This window comes from Trachypithecus francoisi, unplaced genomic scaffold (assembly GCF_009764315.1).
Source record: "Trachypithecus francoisi isolate TF-2019V2 unplaced genomic scaffold, Tfra_2.0 Contig01436, whole genome shotgun sequence".
NCBI lineage: Eukaryota > Metazoa > Chordata > Mammalia > Primates > Cercopithecidae > Trachypithecus > Trachypithecus francoisi.
The window spans coordinates 2,995,023-3,017,916 of NW_022681430.1; the positions used below are offsets into that span (position 1 = coordinate 2,995,023).

Genomic DNA, 22,894 nt, shown 5'->3' on the forward strand with positions numbered 1-22,894 from the left:
ACTCTCCTGGCGAAAAGGCACCTGTTGGTTGCATGCCTGTTGCCATCCCTGCCCATTTTAAGGTCTTCTTTCTACCTGTCATTTACTGACCTCCAGGAGCATCTTCTTTTCAGTAGCACATGGTTAACAAGCTTTTGCCAATTCTGTATTACTCCAGGATATCGACATCTTCAGCTGCGAAACCTTCACAATGAAGTCTTGGAAATCTCTAGTTTATTCATTAATAGCAGAAGGATGGAAGAAAATTCCTCTGGCAGTACCATGTCAGCCTCTTCGGTAATGAAGTTCTGTTTCACTCAGCATATTTATGGGGATTGCTACACTGAAGGTGGGCTTTTTGTGGCTCAGCAAAGTGGTTGGTGTGAGTTATTAATTAGGTAGCTATGGAAATTAATAACAGTAATGGCTGACACTTGGCACTTAGCAAGCGCTTTATATATATACTAACTCAGTCCTCTCAATAACGTCAGGCAGTAGCTATTAGTATCATCTCCATTTTACAGATGAGGAAGGTAGAGCTCAGTACATCTGAGGTCACACAGCTAGCAAGCAGCAGTCCAGGATTTACACTCAAGTTCTAGTAACAAAGCCCATGTATTATAGTGTCTATCAGGGAAGTGAGCCAAATATAATAAAGTGGGGAAGAGGTTTATTAAGCAAAGCCTAGTAGGAAGCATTTCCAATACTTCTAGAAACTTTAGGTTAAACCAGGAAAATATTTTGCTCCTTCAGCAGTCCAGGGGCAAATGTCACAGGCAGAGCAAGGCTGGAGAGAGCAATAGGCTCTGCTGGCGATGCATAACTTGCACCTCAGTGCTTGGGGGATGCAGAATCTGCACCCTTGAGAATGGAAGAAGGACACTGTAGAAAGTGCCACAGTTGCAGAATCTGCTTTTTTTTTTTTTCCAGAGACAGTGTGTCTCTTGTCGCCCAGTGTCACTCTGTCGCCCAGGTTGGAGTGCAGTGGTGCCATCCTAGCTCACTGCAGCCTCGACCTTCCTGGCTCAATCTATTCTCCCACCTCAGCCTCCTGAGTAGGTGGGATTACAGGCGTGTGCCACTATGCCCAGCTAACTTCTTTTTCTTTAGAGATGGGGTCTCACTGTATTGCCCAGGTTGGTTTTAAACTCCTGGACTCAAGTGATCCTCCCGCCTTGGCCTCCCAAAATGCTGGGATTACAGGCGTGAGCTACCGCACCTGACCAGAATCTGCATTTTAACAAGTGCCCCACGGAAACTCAGTGCCCACTAAAGTTTGAGGACACTTGGACCAGGGCCCCCTCACTAATGCAGGATGGTTTAGTTAGATAAGAAACTGGGCTGAGTGCAGCGGCTCATGCCTCTAATCCCAACACTTTGGGAGGCCAAGGCAGAAGGACAGCTTGAGTCCAGGAGTTCAAGATCAGCTTGGGAAAGACCCCATCTCTATTTAAAAAAAAAAAAAAAAAAGGTGTTTCAATTGGGCATGGTGTCAAGCACCTGTAGTCCCAGTTACCTAGGAGGCTGAGGCAGGAGGACTGCTTGAGCCCAGGAGTTTGAGGCTACAGTGAGCTATGACCACACCACTGCACTCCAGCATGGACAAAAGAATGAGATCCTATCTCTAAAAAGGTATGTCTAAAACAACTTTAATTAGCTGGCTAATTCTATTATGCTTCTTCTTTAAATTAAACATACATTTTATTTTTTTTTTTTTTTTTTTTTGAGACGGAGTCTGGCTCTGTCTCCCAGGCTGGAGTGCAGTGGCCGGATCTCAGCTCACTGCAAGCTCCGCCTCCCGGTTTACGCCATTCTCCTGCCTCAGCCTCCGAGTAGCTGGGACTACAGGCACCCGCCACTTCGCTCGGCTAGCTTTTTGTATTTTTAGTAGAGACGGGGTTTCACCGTGTTAGCCAGGATGGTCTCGATCTCCTGACCTCGTGATCCGCCCGTCTCGGCCTCCCAAAGTGCTGGGATTACAGGCTTGAGCCACCGCGCCCGGCCTAACATACATTTTAAAAGTGTGTCCATTGGTTACCCCCATTACATGTTTAACAATGTGATTACTTTTGTGTCAATCTCAGACTCAACATAGTCCTAACAATCTTTGGAAAGGCACCTTCTGTGCTCACAATGGCACTGGCCATGACAGCTTCCACTGCCACTTTCTGCTTTCTTCTCTGCCCTTCTCTTGCCCTCACCACTATCAGTTTTGACTCCTGCTGTCCCTGCCCTTGTTTGCTTCGGTGTTCCTCCCGTTTCCCTTCATCACTCCACAGCAACCTTGACTGTATATTTGTATCACCTGGGGAGCTTTAAAAACTCCATGTGCACAGGCCACGCCCCGCACCAGTTAAACCAGCGTCTCTGCAGGTGGGCCCCAGGCATCAGTTTTTTTAAGGATCATCAGGTGATTGCACCATGTGTCCAAGGTTTAGAACAGCACTTTGGCCAACGTGGAGGAAGGTGTGGCTTCCACCTTGTGCAGAGGATTGGTAAGAAGGGCAGGGCCGCTTGGTACAAAGAGCAGGAATCAGATGCTTTCAGAAAGGCAGAGCAGGGCCAAATACCCAGTTCTAAGCAGGGTGACCTCAGTATCTGTTACAGCTGAAGATTCCACAGATGCCACAGATGAACTGTTTTTACTCACAACACTTCTGACACCAAAAATGTGGTGTCTCTTCCAACTCTCTGACAACAGCTGGGTGTCCTACATTTCAGTTCAATTCTAACACTATCCATCTAGAGTTGGTGTCAGATCCCACACGTTGAGGGCTCAGTCCCACAAGACTACTCCTACTTCAGATGCCAGTCACAAGTCCCAGGTTGTCACCAGGACTTCTGACCAAACAGCTATAAATTCAGAGGATCCCTATAAATGCTCAGATTCAATAATTGGCTAGAATGACACAGAACTCACGAGAGTGCTTTGCTTATTATTACCAGTTGATCAGAACAGATGCACCTCAGGAGCAGCCTCATGGAAGGATGCGCGGAACAAGGTATGGGAGGAGGAGTGCAGAGCTTCCGTGTCCCCTTCAGGCCACCCTCCCAGAACCTTGATGCGTTCAGCAACCTGGAAGCTCTCGGAACCCCATCATTTAGGGTTTTTATGGAGGTTTCATGACCTAGGCATGATTGGTTCAATCACTGGCCACCGGTGATTAGTTCAGTCTTCAGCCCCCTCCCCTCCTTGAGGTCTGGCAGCAGGGCTGAGGGTTCCACCCCTCTAATCATGCCTTGGTCTTTCTCAGCCACCAATCATCTCAGTAGCAACAAAAGACACTCTTCACTCCAGAGATTTCAAAGGTTTTAGGAGCTGTGTGCCAAGAACTGGGGACAAAGACCAAATATGTATTTTTTTGTTATATCACACCTTGCCATCCTTGGGGTTCCTGGGCAGCCATATATGGATATGTGCTTGGTAAATATGTGTTTGACCATGGAGAGCATCACTCTCCATTGCTGAAGCCAGTAACTGTAGGTCATCCTGGCCTTCTTCCCCGTTTAAGACTTGATCATTCTATTTCCTTAGTATCTTTCACATCCATTAATCTTGGTCTGTCCTTATTGCCTTGGCCCTGGTTCATTCTCACCTGGCTTGTGGTAGAGTCTTCCTAATTGGTCTCATTTCCTCTGGGTTTGCCCCTCTTTGTCTGTCTGCATCTAGGGCCTCCCAAACAGATCTACTAAATACGATCATGTCTCTCCTCTGTGAAAAACCCTCCATCAGTTCTCTGTTGCTTTCAGGGTATAGTTTATACCAGAAGTCACAAATTCACATTCCCAAGAAGATGATGTGCAGGCATGGACCTGGACTGAGCACAGACTCTTAGAAAGCAGAGAGCTCTTGGGTCATTTAGAGGGGCAGCTGTCACCTAGCTCTCAGCTCCAGCTGCTTGTTGCCTTGTGATGTCGTCAGATCTTTTGTTTTTTCAAGAGAATCAGGACATCTGGGGTTTTGTAAATGTTGGCAACTATTTAATCTTTTTAATTAATAATATAGTGCAAGCTAAATGATACAATTAGAATGTGTGCATTTTATAGTATGACAATTATACTTCAGTAAAACTGATTTTTAAAAAATCACATTGTGCAAGCATAACAAAGCTAACCTCTCCTCCCCACCCCCCCAAAAAATAAAGTACATGCTAAAAATACACTTCAGCCCTCAGATCCTCATTTTGCCAGTTTCAGTCTAAATTTTAGCCAGTTAGGTGAAGCCCTGAGTGGCTGTGCTTTTGCGTGCATCCCTAGCCTTTCTCCCTCCAACAAGTTAGTTGTAGAACTTGATGTTCCCAGAATGCCCTGCTGTAGGCCACTTCTAAGTCTTTGTACACATGTTACGTCGATTTGGGGTTCTCGTTTCATTCTTCATCTGCTAAATTACACTATGTCTTTCAAGATTTGGTTCAGATACCATTTTCAGAAAGCCCTCCCTGGTTTCTCCCAAACCTCTTCTAGGCCACTTCCTCTGGGTTCCCAAGGAACGTACCATGCTCCTTACAACTGCCTACATTTCCCTCTAGCTATCTCATTCAACTGGAAGCCCTTGGCAGGGATAGTGTCCCATTTGCCGCTGATTTTCCAGGGATAGGCATAATGTCTGATTCACTATAAGCCTTCCATATATTATTTATTTCGAATGAATGAATATATCTTAATACACAAAATGCCCGAAGAATTGAGTTACATACTTACCCAGCTCTTTCTCACAGATATATTTTTGCATTATAATGATTTGTGTGCCTGAATGGTATATTCTATAAGGGCAGAACATTTTATTATTACCATCCAAATTTCTAACCCAGTACCCTGAAAAGAGATGGAACTCAATAGATACTGTGGAACATCAGTTAATAAGTAAAAACTAACGTACATTTCAGATAATATCAGCCTCTAATTCTGATGGAGACACCGTAATTTAAAATAAATTAATATTTTGGTGATGTGCTTATGAAATACCCTCACTAAATGATTGAGGAAGAGGTAGCATTGCCCCTTCTACCACATTAAGATGCACTGGGCTACAAATGGACTCTCATCTTTTGCATTTACATGTTCCTATCCATACTTCTAACTACTAGCACTTCTGTATCAAATAGAGCTTAGAAATATGTGATTAAGGATGAATGATCAGCCATGTGATCTTCTTGACAGATGTTTAATACAGAAGAAAGAAAATGTTTGCAGACTCACAGAGTCACGGTGCATGGGGTCCCAGGGCCAGAGCCCTTTACTGTTTTCACTATTAATGGAGGCACCAAGGCAAAGCAGCTTCTGCAGCAAGTAAGTCCCCTGAGCCATGGTTGGGAGAATCTAAAATCTAAGATGTATGGATGTACATGTGTGTATAAATGTCTGTGTGCGTAAACACAGATGCACATAAATGTGCAAAAGTCCATGTTGATGATATGCCTTTTGATTGTTTGGAAATGTGTTATTCAATGTTGAGATCCACTCCAAGAATCATCCAAGAATCATCTGACAAACTACCTTGACCTATAGAGAAGATTTTTTAATTATTTATTTATTTTATTTTTTTTTTTTGAGACGGAGTCTTGCTCTGTCGCCCAGGCTGGAGTGCAGTGGCCGGATCTTGGCTCACTGCAAGCTCCGCCTCCCGGGTTCACGCCATTCTCCTGCCTCAGCCTCCCGAGTAGCTGGGACTACAGGCACCCGCCACCTGGCCCGGCTAGTCTTTTTTGTATTTTTTTTAGTAGAGACGGGGTTTCACCGTGTTAGCCAGGATGGTCTCGATCTCCTGACCTCGTGATCCGCCCGTCTCGGCCTCCCAAAGTGCTGGGATTACAGGCTTGAGCCACCGCACCCGGCCCTTAATTATTCTTAAGCTATATAAAATACCAGGCTCTAGAATGATAAAGACCAGAATGAGTGGCCTTCCAGCCATATATACGCTTTCGCCCTAAGCCTGGACATGGCCTAATCTTCCTTCTTCACGCAGAGATTAGTAATCAGTGAGAATTTGCACATTAGGTGAATGGAATCTTCTTGCCATCTGAGGAGTTGAATCGAATTCTTAGAGCTTCAGGATGGGCCACATGGGCCAAGAAGGTATTTCCTGCCCCTCCAGCGTAAGGCCTTCCTTTGCATGTTGAGCAGCCACTTTGCTCCCCTCCCCTGGCACCTGATCTTGGCATTTGAGGTCTTCTCCTTTTGGTGGTAGCAAGAGGCATGGAGACCCTGAAGCCTGTTACCCCAAGCCCTGTAACAGAATTGGCCTAAGCCTCCTTACGCTGTGCCACCTCTGCCCTAGATCCCCCTCCAAAGGATCTTTGGGGCCTTCTGCAGACAGGTCCCCATCCATAGGGGGACTTCTAAGAGTGAGAGCCAGGGACACAGAGCAGCATCTAAAGAGGGAGGGGCATGTCCTCCAAAGGGCGAGACAAGGCCCATGTGTAATTCCTTTTTTTTTCCACACTGGAAGCGCTACCCTTGCTTGGTACGGTGGCCTAAAATCCTTGCAGACGATTTTATCCTTAACCCATTTCAGAATTCCTTCTTGGTGCGGCCGGGCGCAGTGGCTCACACCTATAATCCCAGCACTTTGGGAGGCTGAGGCAGGCAAATCACGAGGTCAAGAGATGGAGACCATCCTGGCCAACATGGTGAAACCCCATCTCTACTAAAAATACAAATATTAGGTGTGGTGGCACACATCTGTCATCCCAGCTACTTGGGAAACTGAGGCAGGAGAATCATTTGAACCCGGGAGGCAGAGGAAAAAGAATTCCTTCTCCTGAATAGGGGTAGACTAAAGGAAGCAATGACCAAGGGAATGGCCCTTGAGCTCCCTCTGAAGTTAGGCTGTATGATGAAATGTAGCTGAGATCGTAACATTTGGAGGAATTAAACATTTTTGGAGGATTAAGTATTTTACCCCATAATTCATAGCTAACAAGTATTAAAGGCCGACCTCAGACTCAGGTCTGTCTGGTTCCAGAGCTTTGTCTCAGCTGTCCTGTTTGACTGCACATAGCCAACAAAGAAAACAAGCACTTTAAGCACACTATCAGAAGTTTATTTAAAGAAGAATTCCCAGGAACTTAGACCACACGAGAACCTCGCCCTACAAACCTTCCATGAGAAGATGACCGAGTATTTCCAATGTGAGAAAAAGAGATTGTCTTAGTAAATACTAAACTAGGTTATTTGCCCTCGGTCCTGTGTTGCAAGATTACAAAGGGCTAAGTTCATGAAATGAGAAACCTAAACTTTTTAATTCACTAGGAGCTTTCATTCCAGCAGTGGGAAAAATAGTTATGCTGTCTGGGGATTATGAATAAGTTGTGCCATTGCCCAGAGTGAACATAAACAATCCATTCTGAACATAAGAGAATTCTTAGATCTTCCAAAAAGAATTATGCAATACTCTAGAGTAAATTTCACTTATAAATTGCATAGCAAACCTATCTGAACACCATGAAAGTCGATTTGTTTTGAATTTAAGTTTTTTCCTCACTCCTCAGTTTGCCTTCACTTTTTCTTTAGATTCTGACAACTGAACAAGACATCAAACCTGTTACCACAGACTATTTTTTGATGGAAGAAAAATATTTTATATCTAAAGAAAAGAACGAATGTAGGAAACAACCATTCCAGAGAGCCATTGGTCCAGAAGAGGAGATCATGCAAATTTTAAGCAGCTGGTTTCCAGAAGAGGGATATGTGGGCAGGATTGTCTTAAAAACCCAGCAGGAAGTAAGTGTGTCTGGTGCAGCCTATACAGTAACAACTCATTATGTGATTAGCCATTTACCACTCACCGCCTCCCTGAACTTCAGAATTTCTTGTAATTGCAACTTGGTTTATATTCTTAAGTAAATGTGGATGAACAGTTTTCTTCTTCTGCACATATTCAGAATATTATCTCTAAGGTACAGTAATTGAATCTAAGAAACATCCCTTAGGCCGGGCAGAGTGGCTCACGCCTGTAATCCCAGCACTTTGGGAGGCCGAGGTGGGCGGATCACTAGAGGTCAGGAGTTGGAGACCAGCCTGGCCAACATGGTGAACCCCATCTCTACTAAAAATACAAAAATTAGCCAGGCGTGGTGGCAGGCTCCTGTAATCCCAGCTGCTCATGAGGGAGGCTGAGTCAGGAGACTTGCTTGAACCCGGGAGGCAGAGGTTGCAGAGAGCTGAGATCGTGCCACTGTGCTCCAGCCTGGGTGACAGAACAAGACTCCATCTAAAAAAAAAAAAAATGTTTTCTCATGCAAAGCAACTATTCCATTTTAAAAATAAATAAAAACATCCCTTATAAGATAAAGGAAGCAAAGATTCCTTATGCATGTCATCAGCTATGGATCCAGTATTTTATTTATACGTGTGGAAAGATATTGTTGTAAGGGTCACATTACTGTATAATGCAAAACCTGCAGGTATTTTCTATTTTGGGGTTGACTGATTTCCAGTTGGTGCCTGCTGAAGTTTTAGCTAATAGAAGTTTCCATGCTTATAAGTAAAACAATAATATTTCTTTGAAAATATTCCAGAACTTCATACAAAGTAAGAATAATCTCTTGGCCTGAGTCAGAATTAGTAACCATTTGTATTACATGTGCTAAGATCCCCATGATCATTCCCAGGAAGGAAAGGATGCACCAATGCCACGCTGACTCCAAACTGACTGGCCCCTATTTGACTTAATTGATGAAGCACTTTTTTTTTCTGAATTAGCAGAGAAAAACACTACTAACTTAAAAATGACATATAAGGTCATTTCTCTAGCATAGACAGTCATGCCTCGTGACGTGTTGATAATCAAGCAGTTGGGTCTATTCAACAATTTGATTATATAAATATTTATTGAGCACCTAATATGTGCCAAGCCCTGTTCTGGGCACATGATCTGCTCCTTTGGGGCATGTGATAGTGCTTGCCTGATAGAAGGTCCCTCAGGCCCATGCTTGCTAGGGCACAGTGAAAGATAATAGCCAATGTTCACCATTATGTGTTTTCACTTTCTAGTCACAGTGAACGTGACCTGAAGCTCTACAGAGCTCTAGCATCACCTCGAGAGCCCAGAGCCACTGCCTTCTTTCCCTGACCTTGCCTAAGACGATGAAAGGACACTTCATTTAAGCTAAAAATGTAACTGTCTCCCCAGCGTTCTCTCTCTATTAAGATACACTAAGTGCTAAGACAGAGACCAGGCAACCCTAATAATAATTGCTTTATGATAAAATATCAGAGGGCTTAGCTATACTTTTGAAGCCATCTTTAATGTCTAAATTTTTTTCCTGTTCTTAAATTGTCTTGCCTTATTAATTAGCTACATGTAAAAAGTATCCTCTAAGTGGTGTCAATGAATCAGTAAATTTTTAAACCTCATATTTGCATATGATTTAGTGTTGAAAGCCCTCAAACAGTATGTTGAATGATATAACAGAAACCATTTTACACTTAAAGAAACAGATTCAGAGAGGTGAGATCATGACAGGGTTAGAAGTAGAAAGAATTCAAGTCTATGGCTTCCAGGTCAGTGTTCTTTCCACCATCCTGTGCTACCCAGGCTGAAATTGTGTCCATCCTTGTGGATCACCCCCACTCAGCACCTTGGGAGGAGCAGGAGGCAGTGGGTGGGCTAGAGAGAAGATGGGCTGGCTGCTGAGTGTCACAGGAAGCTTCATTATATGCTCAGAGGAACTGGGGAGGGGAGGGACACCCAAATGTAATTTAAATGTGTATGACAAGCTGGGCCTGGTGGCTAACGCCTGTAATCCCAGCACTTTGGGAAGCCGAGGCGAGTGGATCACCTGAGGTCAGGAGTTCGAGACCAGCCTGGCCAACGTGGTGAAACTCCATCTCTACTAAAAGTACAAAAATTAGCAAGGCGTGGTGGCAGGCACCTGTAGTCCTAGCTAGTCAGGAGGCTGAGGCAGGAGAATCAGTTGAACCCAGGAGGCAGAGGTTGCAGTGAGCCAAGATCACACCACTGCATTCCAGCCTGGGTGACAGAGCGAGACTTCATCTTTTAAAAAAAAAAAAAAAAAGTGTATGACAACAGGCAGTAGAGACCTCAGGAATATGCTTCCAAAAAGCTGGTAAAAGAAAGCATTTTGAAGAAAAAGGGGCATAAGTCAGAAGGGAAAGCTAACAAGCTTTTTCTGATGAGCAAAATATGGCAAGTTCTCCTTTATATGCCTTTGTTAGGAAATTTTTGAAATGACTGAAATATTATATCTCAAAAGATAATAAATTTAGGCCGGGCGCGGTGGCTCAAGCCTGTAATCCCAGCACTTTGGGAGGCCGAGACGGGCGGATCACGAGGTCAGGAGATCCAGACCATCCTGGCTAACATGGTGAAACCCTGTCTCTACTAAAAATACAAAAAACTAGCCGGGCGACGTGGCGGGCACCTGTAGTCCCAGCTACTCGGGAGGCTGAGGCAGGAGAATGGCGTGAACCCGGGAGGCGGAGCTTGCAGTGAGCTGAGATCCGGCCACTGCACTCCAGCCTGGGTGGCAGAGCGAAACTCCGTCTCAAAAAATAAAAAAAAAATAAAATAAATTTAGTGTATCTAGGTTTACCTGGTGCATAGTGATACCCAAATAATACCTGCCGATTGCATAAATGAATTCAGTACTTACTGAATGCAAGAGGATACTACTAGAGGAGATAGATTTGGGCTATAAGTATTTCCATTTATTTTATCCCATGGAACTAATAAGACATATAAGCAGTTTGCCCATATATGAAAATTCTTCAATTGCTATCTGTGACTCTGATCTCTCCTGCCTGCCTTTTGTAATTTTCTTGTCTCCTGGGCTTTCAGGCTGTCAGGTACCAAATCTTCCTGTGGTCAATGTGTCTTCTTCTGTTACTGGGTTTGAAATTGGGTAAACCAAGACTCTGTCACAATGAACAGGCCACCTAACTTCTGTAAAGCACACTGCCCTAATTTGTACAATCTATATAGAAACTACACTACTTGACTCAAAGAAATTATGAGACTCATGTCAAACATGTAGACAATGTGTACAACAATGCTTAGTAAAAAGGGATATAAGCGAGGGCTATTGTTATTTCGTTCATAACCTGTGGCTTCCAACTAATGTGGCTAGAAACACCTTAAAATAAGCTCTGAGGGAGGCTCAAAGGTGCTCTCTTAAAAGTAAAGCTTAATGCATCATTGTTGGGACATTTTATGCGGCAACTTTTTAGTTTTCTCTGATTTCTTGCCTCCCGGTTTGGGGGACACAGGTTATAAATTATGTCATGTGAATTACCTCTAAATCTTGCCCTCTGACTGGTTAAATATATATGATCAATGCAATGACATATTATTAAGCAAGTTGTAACACAGTATACATAGGATACAATCTCATTTTATGCAAAAAGAGCCAATAGCTGGTCTCTTCCCTCTCCATTATATAATGGAGTATTCATTCATTGGAAAAAATTCAAATGGATTTTTTCACTCATTGAAAAAAGTTAAAATAGATTATATATCTTTATTTAACAAAAAATCATGTAATTAAAGCGTCATGATTGCAAAGTTAATTAAATGATTGGGGCAAGCTTCAGGAGCCAGTCCTTTCTGGCCCTGGTTACAGTTTTGGCGCCACCTGGTGGCAGTTATCTATTCCGACTTTAATTTAATCAATGGGTACAATTCTAGTTGAAACTTCCAGGATAGTGACAGCAACTCATGGATTCTTCTGGTTAGTTAGCACCATTTCAGTAGCCTAGTCTGGAGGGATGAGGCTACAATTCCGGGGATAAGGAGGTTTTCCTGCCAAGTCCTCACTTGCTGAGATGAGGTTGACTACTGTTTACTTACTTTGCCTCTCCTTCCCCTTTATTAAGTCTCCCTCTTGCAAAAGTTAACTAAGCTATCCTCATTTGAAAATGGGGCGGACAAAGAACAGCAGCTGCTTGATAATCACATTGTATCTAAATTCACATAATTCAAGGGTGTTGCTTTACACAGTCACATACACAAAAATACATTTGAACATCCACAGCAAATGTTTAAAAGGATGTATTACCTAATGACAGTGGGGTATTTTGTGGAGATTAAGGTGGGAGGAGGAGAAAAGATGAGAATGGGAAAAGTTTGGTTTTTCTTGATATACTTCTGTATTGTTTGAAAATTTTTAATAAGATACATCTATCTCTAGATACATAATTCACCAAAAGCCAATTAATCTAATTCTCATAATTACTGTGAATTTTGTCAAAACGTGTTTCAATGTGGCTTACCTCCAGCCATTCATTCAGCCTTGTCACTGCGGTTTTCTTCACCCAACCTGTCAATTTCATGGTTTACATTTCAGATGTCTAGCATTTCTTCAGTGTTCAACATCTGTGGAAATGGGTGGGCTTTCTTTTAAATGCAATTTACTGTGTTATTTGGCTTTTGCTACTTGGCAAATGGTATATTGTCTTTCTACAAATTTATCTAGTCAACTTGGACTCTCAAAATCCACAGATAGGCTGGGCACAGTGGCTCATACCTGTAATCCCAGCACTTTGGGAGGCCGAGGTGGGCAGATCAGAAGGTCAGGAGTTCAGGACAAGCCTGGCCAGTATGGTGAAACCCTGTCTCTACTAAAAACACAAAACTTAGTCAGGCATGGTGGCGCACGCCTGTAATCCCAGCTACTCAGGAGGCTGAGGCAGGAGAACTGCTTGAACCCAGGAGGCAGAGGCTGCAGTGAGCCAAGATCGTGCTACTGCACTCCAGCCAGGGCGACAGAGCAAGACTCCATCTCAAAAAAATAAAAAATAAAAACCCACAGCTAATAGGAGCAGATAAATTGGCTTGTTACGGATCTGTCAACATCATCAGAAGCACAGTAGTTTCTTCCTCTCAGAAGACACGTATATCCTTTTAGAACAGTTTATGAAATAATAACATAGTATATGAGATACTAACCTAAGTTTCTATATCACCAAGATACAAGCTCAGATTTTTGCTAGATTTGTCTTTCTTTATTCTGCATAAACCTACTATTTACTCATATTTGTCTTTTTAAACATAGAACCTAGAAGAGAAAAACACTGTTCAAGATGACAAAGAAGTGATCTTGAGCTCTGAGGAGGAGAGTTTCTTTGTCCAAGTGCATGATGTTTCTCCAGAGCAACCTCGGACAGTCATCAAAGCACCCCGCGTCAGCACCGCACAGGATGTCATTCAGCAGGTAAAAGCCTCTCCCTTCCTCAACTCAGTCCTTTCCTCAGCATAAATTACTGGAACAAATGTCTGTGCACTGACGGCTCATTCTGAGTGAAGTTCCTGAACAGGGACCTCAAAGGGGAGTGTGTGCCTCATGTGGTGGCTCATGCCTGTAATCCCAGTTTTAGGAGGCTGAGGCAGAAGGATCACTTGGGCACAGGAGTTGGAGGCTGCAGTGAGCTATGCAGCCTGGATGACAGAGTCAGGCCCTGTCTCTAATTTTAAAAAATGACCGACCCAGGGGCTCACACCTGTAATCCCAGCAGTTTGGGAGGCTGAGGTGAGCAGATCACTTGAGCTCATGAATATGAGACCAACATGGCCGACATGGCAAAACCCTGTCTTTACAAAAAGGACAAGAATTGTTGGGCATGGTGGCTCACGCCTGTAATCCCAACACTTTGGGAGGCTGAGGCGAGTGGACTGCCTGAGGTCAGGAGTTCGAGACCAGCCTGGCCAACATGGTGAAACCCCCATCTCTACTAAAAATACAAAAATTAGCTGGGCCTGGTGGCAGGTGCCTATAATCCCAGCTACTTGGAAGGCAGAGGTAGGAGAATCGCTTGAACCCGGGAGGGAGAGGTTACAGTGAGCCGAGATCGCGCCACTGTACTTCAGCCTGGGCAACAAGAGCTAGACTTTGTCTTAAAAAAAAAAAAAAAAAAAAAGGACAGAAATTAGCCAGGCATGGTGGTGTGTACCTGTAGTCCCTGCTACTCAGGAGGCTGAGGCAGGAGGATCGCTTGAGCCCAGGAGGCAGAGGTTGCAATGAGCCGAAATCGTGCCACTTTACTCCAGCCTGGTCTTTTAATAAAAAAATTTAAAATTTTTTAAAGCTTGGAAATATTAATTCAGTCCTTCAGCAGACACTTAGTGTCTACAGTGAGTCTGGATCTCTATAGAGCATTGATAATAATGGATTTAGGAAGTGGCTCTGCAGTGACAATGTCATGGTCCCAGAAATACCTGAGCCAGTACCTACTGACCATCTCTCAAGGATCCTACAGAGGACAAGTGGGAGGCCTACTCTGATCCTCTCCCCTCCTGTAAAGCATGCTTCTCTGAGAGTTTACATGGTTTCAGAGAAGTCTGCTTCCTTCATAGCCTTGTGAGGGTAGGCATTCATCAAACACCTATTTGAAGGTGTACAACATGATTAAGAACACAGACCCTAGATCAAGCTGTGTTAGGTTCAAATCCCAGCTCTACTTCTTACTGAGACCTGGAGTAAGAGCTCAGATCTGTGCCTTCGTTAGTGTGCTGGTAAACTAGCTCTTTGTAATGTAAAAGTAAAAGAAAAGCTCTTATTTATTTCTTTTGTGTAAATGCCCCTACCATATCTGATTTGATCAGCCTATTCTCATTGGCTCCATCGAAACACTACATGGTTAAGTCACCACATAGACAATATGGAGACAACATAATAGTACTTTCCTTGAAGATTAAGTATATGTAAGATGTTTAATACAATGCCTAGCAAATGGTAAACATTACTTAAGGGTTACTTGCTGTTCTTATTGTATGATAATTTGGTTAATATTAGCCTTCTTATTCAGTTGACTTTGAATTTCAAAGGGCCCAGACTTAACGTTTCTTTAATTTATCTTTGTCTCCCCTAAAAGGACTGCACAGTATCCGGGGCATAGTTGGCCCTCACTAAACATTTAATGAATAAATGCATCAATGAAAGACATTCTTATATTAAATGAAAAGAGAGATCAGTTGACTTCTAAAATTCTTTCAACATCCAAGACTCTGTGATAGAGATAGCCCAGCGGGACAGAGAGGCTCTTGAAGAGCAAGATTCTATTCCTCACAGGCTGACTTTCATGTCTATGAGATTTGGTACATGCAGAAAATCTGATTCAGACCTTTATTGTTACTATTATAGCTGTGTATATCCTGGAATCTGTTTAACCTGTGTTAAGTTTAAGCTTCCTCGTCTGAAATTTGGGATAACACCTAAATCACAGACTGTTGGGAAGTTAAATGAGGTGATGTGGGAAATTACATTATAAGCTACAAGTATACAACTGCAAAATGAGCTGGATGAGATGATCTGGAAGATTCCCTTCATCTCTAGTCTGGGCCATTTTTCCACCTTAAAGTTTGATATAGAAGGAATGCCAGTGTTGGAGATTCTGTGTCTTTATTCAGTTGATCATAACTTACCTTTCAGACCTTATGCAAAGCCAAATATTCCTACAGCATCCTGAGCAACCCCAATCCGAGTGACTATGTGCTTCTGGAGGAGGTGGTGAAAGACACTACCAACAAGAAGTCTGCCACACCCAAGTCCTCTCAGCGGGTCCTTCTGGATCAGGAGTGCGTGTTTCAAGCCCAAAGCAAGTGGAAAGGTGCAGGAAAATTCATCCTTAAGCTAAAGGAGCAGGTGCAGGTAAAGTTTAAAGTTATTTGTCTCTGTTCATAAGTTATCTGATACTCCTAATCACACTGTAGCCAGATCTGGAAGCTGGTGAAATTTAAGAGAAAGTTCCGGAGTCAAGGAATGCAGTTAGGAGAAAATTATTTGGCTTTGTTTTCACTGTATGGAAAAACATGTGGCCGAACTTGCGGTTAAGCAGTCCTAGAGGGGAGCTCCTCAGCCCTACTCTCCAAAGCTCTAGAGAGAAGAGGAAGGCGCTCTTCTGAAATAGGGTCATGTGACTGAGGAACCTGAGTTTAACCTAATACCAATGGAAAGTTCTTTGTTCCCACAGGCATCTCGAGAAGATAAAAAGAAAGGCATTTCTTTTGCAAGTGAACTCAAGAAGCTCACCAAGTCAACTAAACAGGCCCGAGGACTTGCATCACCTTCTCAGCTCTTGACCTCAGAAAGTATCCAAACCAAGGAGGAGAAACCTGTGGGTGGCCTGTCCTCCAGTGACACAATGGATTACCGACAGTGACTAAGGGCAGCACGTTTAACCCAGGTATAGTAAGTCATTGCACCATCCTGGAACAGGGCTTAACTTAAACTACTTTGTAAGGCATAATTAGTACGATGTCGTTTATCTTTTCCAACAGGAGGATGCCCCTCGAAGGCAGGTAGGCATGGGACCTTAAAACAGGAAAAGGGCTCTGAAGATATGTATAACATGATGTTCTACTGAGCACTGCCTATAAAGAAAACAGGAAAGAGGCCGGGCGCGGTGGCTCACGCCTGTAATCCCAACACTTTGGGAGGCCGAGGCAGGTGGATCACCTGAGGTCAGTTCAAGACCAGCCTGACCAACATGGCGAAACCCCGTCTCTATTAAAAATACAAAATTAGCTGAGCATGGTGGTGCATGCCTGTAATCCCAGTCACTCAGGAGGCTGAGGCAGGAGAATCACTTGAACTTGGAAGGCGAAGGTTGCGGTGAGCTGAAATCACATCATTGCACTCCAGCCTGGGCAACAGGAGCAAAACTCTGTCTCAAAAAAAAAACAAATATATATATATATATGTATGCATGCAACTGGAGCTTTTGTAATTTTAGACCTTCTTACTTTGTAGATAAGCAAAGGTCCCAAGAAGTCAACTTGCTCAAAGTACTGTGACAGCCTTATTTCATCAGACAACTGTCTTCATTATTAATAACTGACAGGAACATTCTTCAAGGCCTCTATGGATCATCCAGCTTTTATTTTTTTGGATTTCTAGTTTTATTGCTGTTTTAATTTAGGTTTGATGTAGCCTCAACAACCTCATCTCCTTCTGCCTCAATTAAACAATAATCTGGCATCCGGGATATGGTTAAAAAGAAAGCAAAATAACATAACAGCCTCAATCCTGAAAATGCAGTAAATTTACTGCTTGATATTCACATAAATTCATTTTATCTTAAAACAAATTATTTACATGAGACCTGAATAAAAGCATGCGAGGGAACCAATGGTTTCTCCTTTTCGCTTAGTTTCCTAATGAATCTAAGGGTTCATTAAAGCCAGCTTTTCACCTGTTCCATGGTAGTTCACAGATTTAAAATTCCCAAGATCAACAGCACAGTGAAAGCATTGCTGCTTACGTCACAGAGCTTCACCATCTGCCTTTATGACAATGAGGACCTTCTCATACAAAACTGCCAAACTGCAGAAACTCACTATTAAAGAACTCAGTGATGCCTCTTGACAGAGCCAGATTTGACTTACAACAGCCCAAAAGAAGGCCCAATACATCGAGACCATGTTTCCACATTTAATAACTGGTGTCCTATATTACATTCTGCAGTGGTCAAAATTTTAAATATTGTTTTCCATATCCAGCAGTTAGTATCAAATAAATCACAGGTGTGATATTATACATGCCTCTGTAACTTCTGCAAGGAGATGAAATTACACTAAAGCTGGCAAATTGGTCATATAATGGTCTACATACAAAGAGCCCTCTATGTGCTACAAGATTACTTCTTAAGTACAGAAGAATACAACTCCATTAGAAATTTGACTTAAAAATAATATGCCTGGCCGGGCGCGGTGGCTCAAGCCTGTAATCCCAGCACTCTGGGAGGCCGAGACGGGCGAATCACGAGGTCAGGAGATCGAGACCATCCTGGCTCACACGGTGAAACCCCGTCTCTACTAACAAATACAAAAAACTAGCCGGGCAAGGTGGCAGGCGCCTGTAGTCCCAGCTACTCGGGAGGCTGAGGCAGAAGAATGGCGTTAACCCGGGAGGCGGAGCTTGCAGTGAGCTGAGATCCGCCACTGCACTCCAGCCCGGGCGACAGAGCGAGACTCCGTCTCAAAAAAAAAAAAAAAAAAAAAAAAAAAAAATGCCTACTATAATGAACATTGCTAACTGCTTATATTTTAGGAGACTAGGGGAGGGTGATTGATAGTGATTTAGATGATTGCCTTTAGATTCTATTGTCCTGTAGCAAGTATTTATTTTTTCTGACCAACGGACTCACATGACATTCTTTTTTCTTCTTCTAAGCAAGTAGATATTTAGAATCATTCTGTTGACTTCACAACTTTGCTTAAAGCTGGGGAAGGCTGGGCCGGGCGCAGTGGCTCACGCCTGTAATCCCAGCACTTTGGGAGGCCGAGGCAGGAGAATCACGAGGTCAAGAGATTCAGACCATCCTGGCCAACATGGTGAAACCCCGTCTCTACTAAAAACACAACAATTAGCTGGGCGTCGTAGTGCGTGCTGGTAGTCCCAGTTACTTGGGAAGCTGAGGCAGGAGAATCGCTTGAACCCGAGAGGCAGAGGTTGCAGTGAGCTGAGATTGCACCACTGCACTCCAGCCTAGCGACAGAACAAGACTTCGTCTCAAGACAAAACAAAAGCTAGGGAGGCTTCTAAGTCACTGGTGCATCTATGTGAACTGACATCCCACGTTATGACCTCCTTTACAATGGTCTTTTCAAGAAAGAGCACTTGTAAAAGAAAAGAAGGGCTCATAAGAAAACAAGTTTAGGGTTTAGGGCCAGGCGCAGTGGCTCATGTCTGTAATCCCAGCACTGTGGGAGGCTGAGGTATGTGGATCACTTGAGGTCAGGAGTTTGAGACCAGCCTGGCCAACATGGTGAAGCCCCGTCTCTACCAAAAAATATAAAATTCCTGTAGTCCCAGCTATGCAGGAGGCTGAGGCAGAAGAATCACTTGAACTTTGGACCTAGACGAGAGGCAGAGAGCGAGCGAAAATAAAAGTTTAGTATTTTTTTGCCACTTTCTAGGAACATAGTATTTCATATTTGTTCTAAAATGATCCCTTTTAAAGTTTCAATAATCTGGCCGGGCGCGGTGGCTCAAGCCTGTAATCCCAGCACTTTGGGAGGCCGAGACGGGTGGATCACGAGGTCAGGAGATCGAGACCATCCTGGCTAACATGGTGAAACCCCGTCTCTACTAAAAAATACAAAAACTAGCCGGGCGAGGTGGCGGGCGCCTGTAGTCCCAGCTACTCGGAGGCTGAGGCAGGAGAATGGCGTAAACCCGGGAGGCAGAGCTTGCAGTGAGCTGAGATCCGGCCACTGCACTCCAGCCTGGGCGACAGAGCGAGACTCCGTCTCAAAAAAAAAAAAAAAAAAAAAAAAGTTTCAATAATCTACCAATTTTTAAATAAGAATGTATTCATCTTATTATCTGAAGTAGTAGTTAGTTGAAGGAATTCCACCTTAAGGTTGAACAGTTTATTTGAATGTGATTTTTTTAAAAAAAGAAAACTTTCTAAAGAATGTGAAATATGTCTAAGGCAGAAATAACCTAATGTTCTACTTCCTAGAAACATCATGTTCTAACATTGTGAGTACAGAGGAAACAGTCTCTTCCCCAAACCTAGCCACTAGAGCTGTGGCTGGAAAACTCTGAACCCTTGCTATACCGTAAGTGTTTCTGTTTCTTCATTTTCAATATTCTAATAAGCCTCTGTATACAACATTACAGGTGAAGATCTTTCAGCAAGAAGTTAAAGAGTGAACATGGTGGAAAAAAATATAATTTACTTATTTTCATCAGACTTAAACTGGAAATTGATGATTTCTGAACTGAAGTCTTCACACATGTGAGATCCATGCTGAGGAGAAGCAAAATGGCACAGGGCTAGTTGCCACCAACCAATTTACGGATGAATGAAGCAATGAAGCCCAGGGGACTGCCATTTTATAAATGTCAGCAGTTGGAAAAATCATCACGAATTGACTTAGAGCAAGGGACAGCAAGCTTGTCTGTAAAGGGCCAAATAGTAAATATTTTAGGGCTGGGGCCATAAAATATGTTGCAACCACCCAATTCTGCCGTTGTAGTGCAAAAGCAGCCACAGACAACACATACATGAAGGAACGTGGCTGTATTCCAATAAAACTTTATTTATGGACACTGAAGTTGGAATTTTATATATTTTTCACATGTCACAAATATTCTTGTTTTGACTTTTTTTCAACCATTTAAAAACGTCAAAACTATTCTTAGTTCAGGGGCCATACAAAAACAGGTGGCAGGCTAGATTTGACCCAAGGACCTTAATTTGCCAACACAACTAGGAGAACTGGGAACAAGGGGCACAAAGATCTGAAAACAAGAAAGGAAGTTTAGCCATACATTTTATGGCTGAGAATTAGAAGCTTTGGAGCATTTCAAGTGTAAATATGTCCTATAACGTAAGAGTCATTAAAATTCAATTTAGTTCCCGTATTGTATATCACAGTGCACTCTTCTTTAGGATTTTTTACATATAGAAATAATATTGGGTTTTTTTTTTTAAGGTTATTGCTTATTCAGTTAATAGGGTTGCTTTAAAAAAGGTTATTGCTTAATCACAGATTACTCATTTTTGGTTTTCAAAATTAGAATGATGTATAATTTAATATCTGCTGAATTGCAATGTCTTAACAAGAAACCTAACAATTCTTTAAAGCAAAAGTAGATTGAGTTGGTGTTTAAGGTAAATTTATTTATTTTACAAGGGTTGTACTGACACTGTACTTATATATTTATTATACATCGCTCTTGATATTGCCATGGATTAGAAGCATTAGTAGTTCTCAGTACTTGAAGACAAACTTCTAAAAAGAAAATATATGCTCTGAACATCTGAAATGGGCTAGACTTTCAAGTAAAATCGCTTCATTTCTGATTAACTGAAGAGCTATTGATCCAAGTCATACTTGCCATTTAATGTAAATTATTTTTAAACTTTGCTGCACAAAACCATCAAGTAAGTGTAAAGGATTCTTCATATTCTTGGTATGAAGCAAATTATGAATTTTAAAAATGAAATATGTATTCCTCCAAAGTAAAACCCAAACTTTTATCTTTCCATTGGTACCTCTGAATTTTAAGACTTTTCTTCAAATTACAAAACACTAAAACTCCTAAACTTCACTTTGAGGAATTTTTTTAACCAATTATAAAAATAAAACCATCCCCATGTGTTTCTTGCATATTCTAAAAACAGAAGTGTTAAAAATACACCACACAGGCTGGGCACAGTGGCTCACGCCTGTAACTCTAGCACTTTGGGAGGCCAAGGCGGGCGGATCAGGACAGAGAACGAGGCCATCCTGGCCAACATGGTGAATCCCGATCTCGACTAAAAATACAAAAATTAGCTGGGCGTGGTGGCGCGTGCCTGTAATCCCAGCTACTCGGGAGGCTGAGGCAGGAGAATCACTTAAACCTGGGAGGTGGAGGTTGCAGTGAGCCAACATAGCACCACTAACTCCAGCCTGGCAACAGAGCAAGACTGTCTCAAAAAAAAAAAAAAAAAAAAAAAAAATACACCACACAGCTTTCACGTCATTGAAAGTTCTTACTGGGTCAAAGCCTTAAGGCTAGAACTACCATTTTCTTGTCAACAGAATGCAGGTTATTCCAGTTTGATGTAATCTATACAATAGTACAGGTTTAAGTCAAGTAAGTCTGTAACAAATGCACAATGCTGCTCCATTTAAAAAATATTCTGGAAACACTTTTTATCAAGCCTCTATAAGCGAACATACCAGTTTGCCCTACCATGTGTTGAAAACTGAGTTACTGGTCTAAGTGGCTAGAGGTCAAATGAAAACTGTGCACAGTAACAAGATGAAAAGACTGGTCTCTAGGTTTATCATTTGGTTCTGATGCTTTCTAAGCACCGCCCCACTCCTCCTCCATGACCTTTAACACAGGTGTATATTTTACAACATAAATCTGAGACTGAAGTTGAGACCAGATTGTTTAGCAAGTGAGAGAATCCACCCTACTGCCTAGGTTGCATCCCAACTTAGTTGTTTATCACATTTTGAGGTGAAAGTACATACTTCATTGTATTTGAGTCTTTGAGATTATAGAAAAAACACATTGTTTTAAAATGCAAAGAGTTGGCCAGGCACGGTGGCTCATGCCTGTAATCCTAACACTTTGGGAGATTGAGGTGGGTGGGATCACCTGAGGTCAGGAGTTCGAGGTCAACATGGTGAAACCCTGTCTCTACTAAAAATACACAAATTAGCTGGGCGTAGTGGTGGGCACCTATAATCCCAGCTATTGGGGAGGGTGAAGCAGGAGAGAACTGCCTGAACTCAAGAGGCAGAGGTTGCAGTGAGTGGAGACTACACTACTGCACTCCAGCCTGGGTGAAAGAGCAGACTCCATCTCAAAAAAACAAACAAAAAAAAGAGAGTCTAGTCTACTGTTACACACAAATGGCCAGCACAACTTGATGTTGGCCAAAAATATTAAAGTTTTATTTAAAGCTTTATCTGAATTACACAGCTATATTAGTATGCCAAGTAAAAGAAATTATCCTAAATAGCCACTATGACTATACTGATTACCATTTCACACTTTTTAGGCTACCAGAAATCTGGGTAGCAAACTCTTATCGTTAAAGTTGATGTGCACAAGAATCTAAATATGCGAGTTGGGTTCATTACAATATTTTAAGACGTATCACTAAAAGTGAAGAGAAAGGAGCATGAATTCTGTCACTCTGTTCAGTGATGCCAAATGTGTAGGAAGTAATGATCCTATCTGGGTAGAAAGTGCCCTTTGAGGGGTAAAGCTTCTTTTCATGTCATCGTTAGCAAGTAAAAGTTATTTACAGATTCTCCAGTTGGGAGTAAATATGAAGTCTAGACTCAACAAAAGTTGAGTTACAAGTTACTTGTTTTTAATCAAACTTGCTTTCATAAAGGCCTCCCATCTCAATGGTTCTGGAGACATCGGAAGCTCATTAATGAAAGTGGGCCTTCTATGATATGTACCAATTTACCTTTTGCTAACTACATCTTCCCCTT

At 42.5% G+C, this 22,894-nt stretch overlaps 1 protein-coding gene across 2 annotated transcripts in view; it reads left to right on the forward strand.

The window, feature by feature from the left end:
- The window catches only part of LOC117091955 (1-phosphatidylinositol 4,5-bisphosphate phosphodiesterase epsilon-1), a 245,213-nt gene extending 225,214 nt beyond the window's left edge, over nucleotides 1-19,999 (forward strand). Inside the window, exons 26-32 of one of the 2 annotated variants that reach the window (XM_033225009.1) lie at nucleotides 158-276; nucleotides 5,140-5,268; nucleotides 7,492-7,701; nucleotides 12,993-13,151; nucleotides 15,366-15,584; nucleotides 15,907-16,119; nucleotides 19,563-19,999. In XM_033225009.1, coding sequence (XP_033080900.1) covers nucleotides 158-276; nucleotides 5,140-5,268; nucleotides 7,492-7,701; nucleotides 12,993-13,151; nucleotides 15,366-15,584; nucleotides 15,907-16,095 — 1,025 coding nt within the window. In that variant the 3' untranslated portion in view covers nucleotides 16,096-16,119; nucleotides 19,563-19,999. Of the gene's footprint in view, nucleotides 1-157; nucleotides 277-5,139; nucleotides 5,269-7,491; nucleotides 7,702-12,992; nucleotides 13,152-15,365; nucleotides 15,585-15,906; nucleotides 16,120-16,213; nucleotides 16,274-19,562 lie in introns of those variants that run through there. The other variant, XM_033224999.1, reaches the window with a different exon arrangement.
- Nucleotides 20,000-22,894: the final 2,895 nt, after the last annotated feature.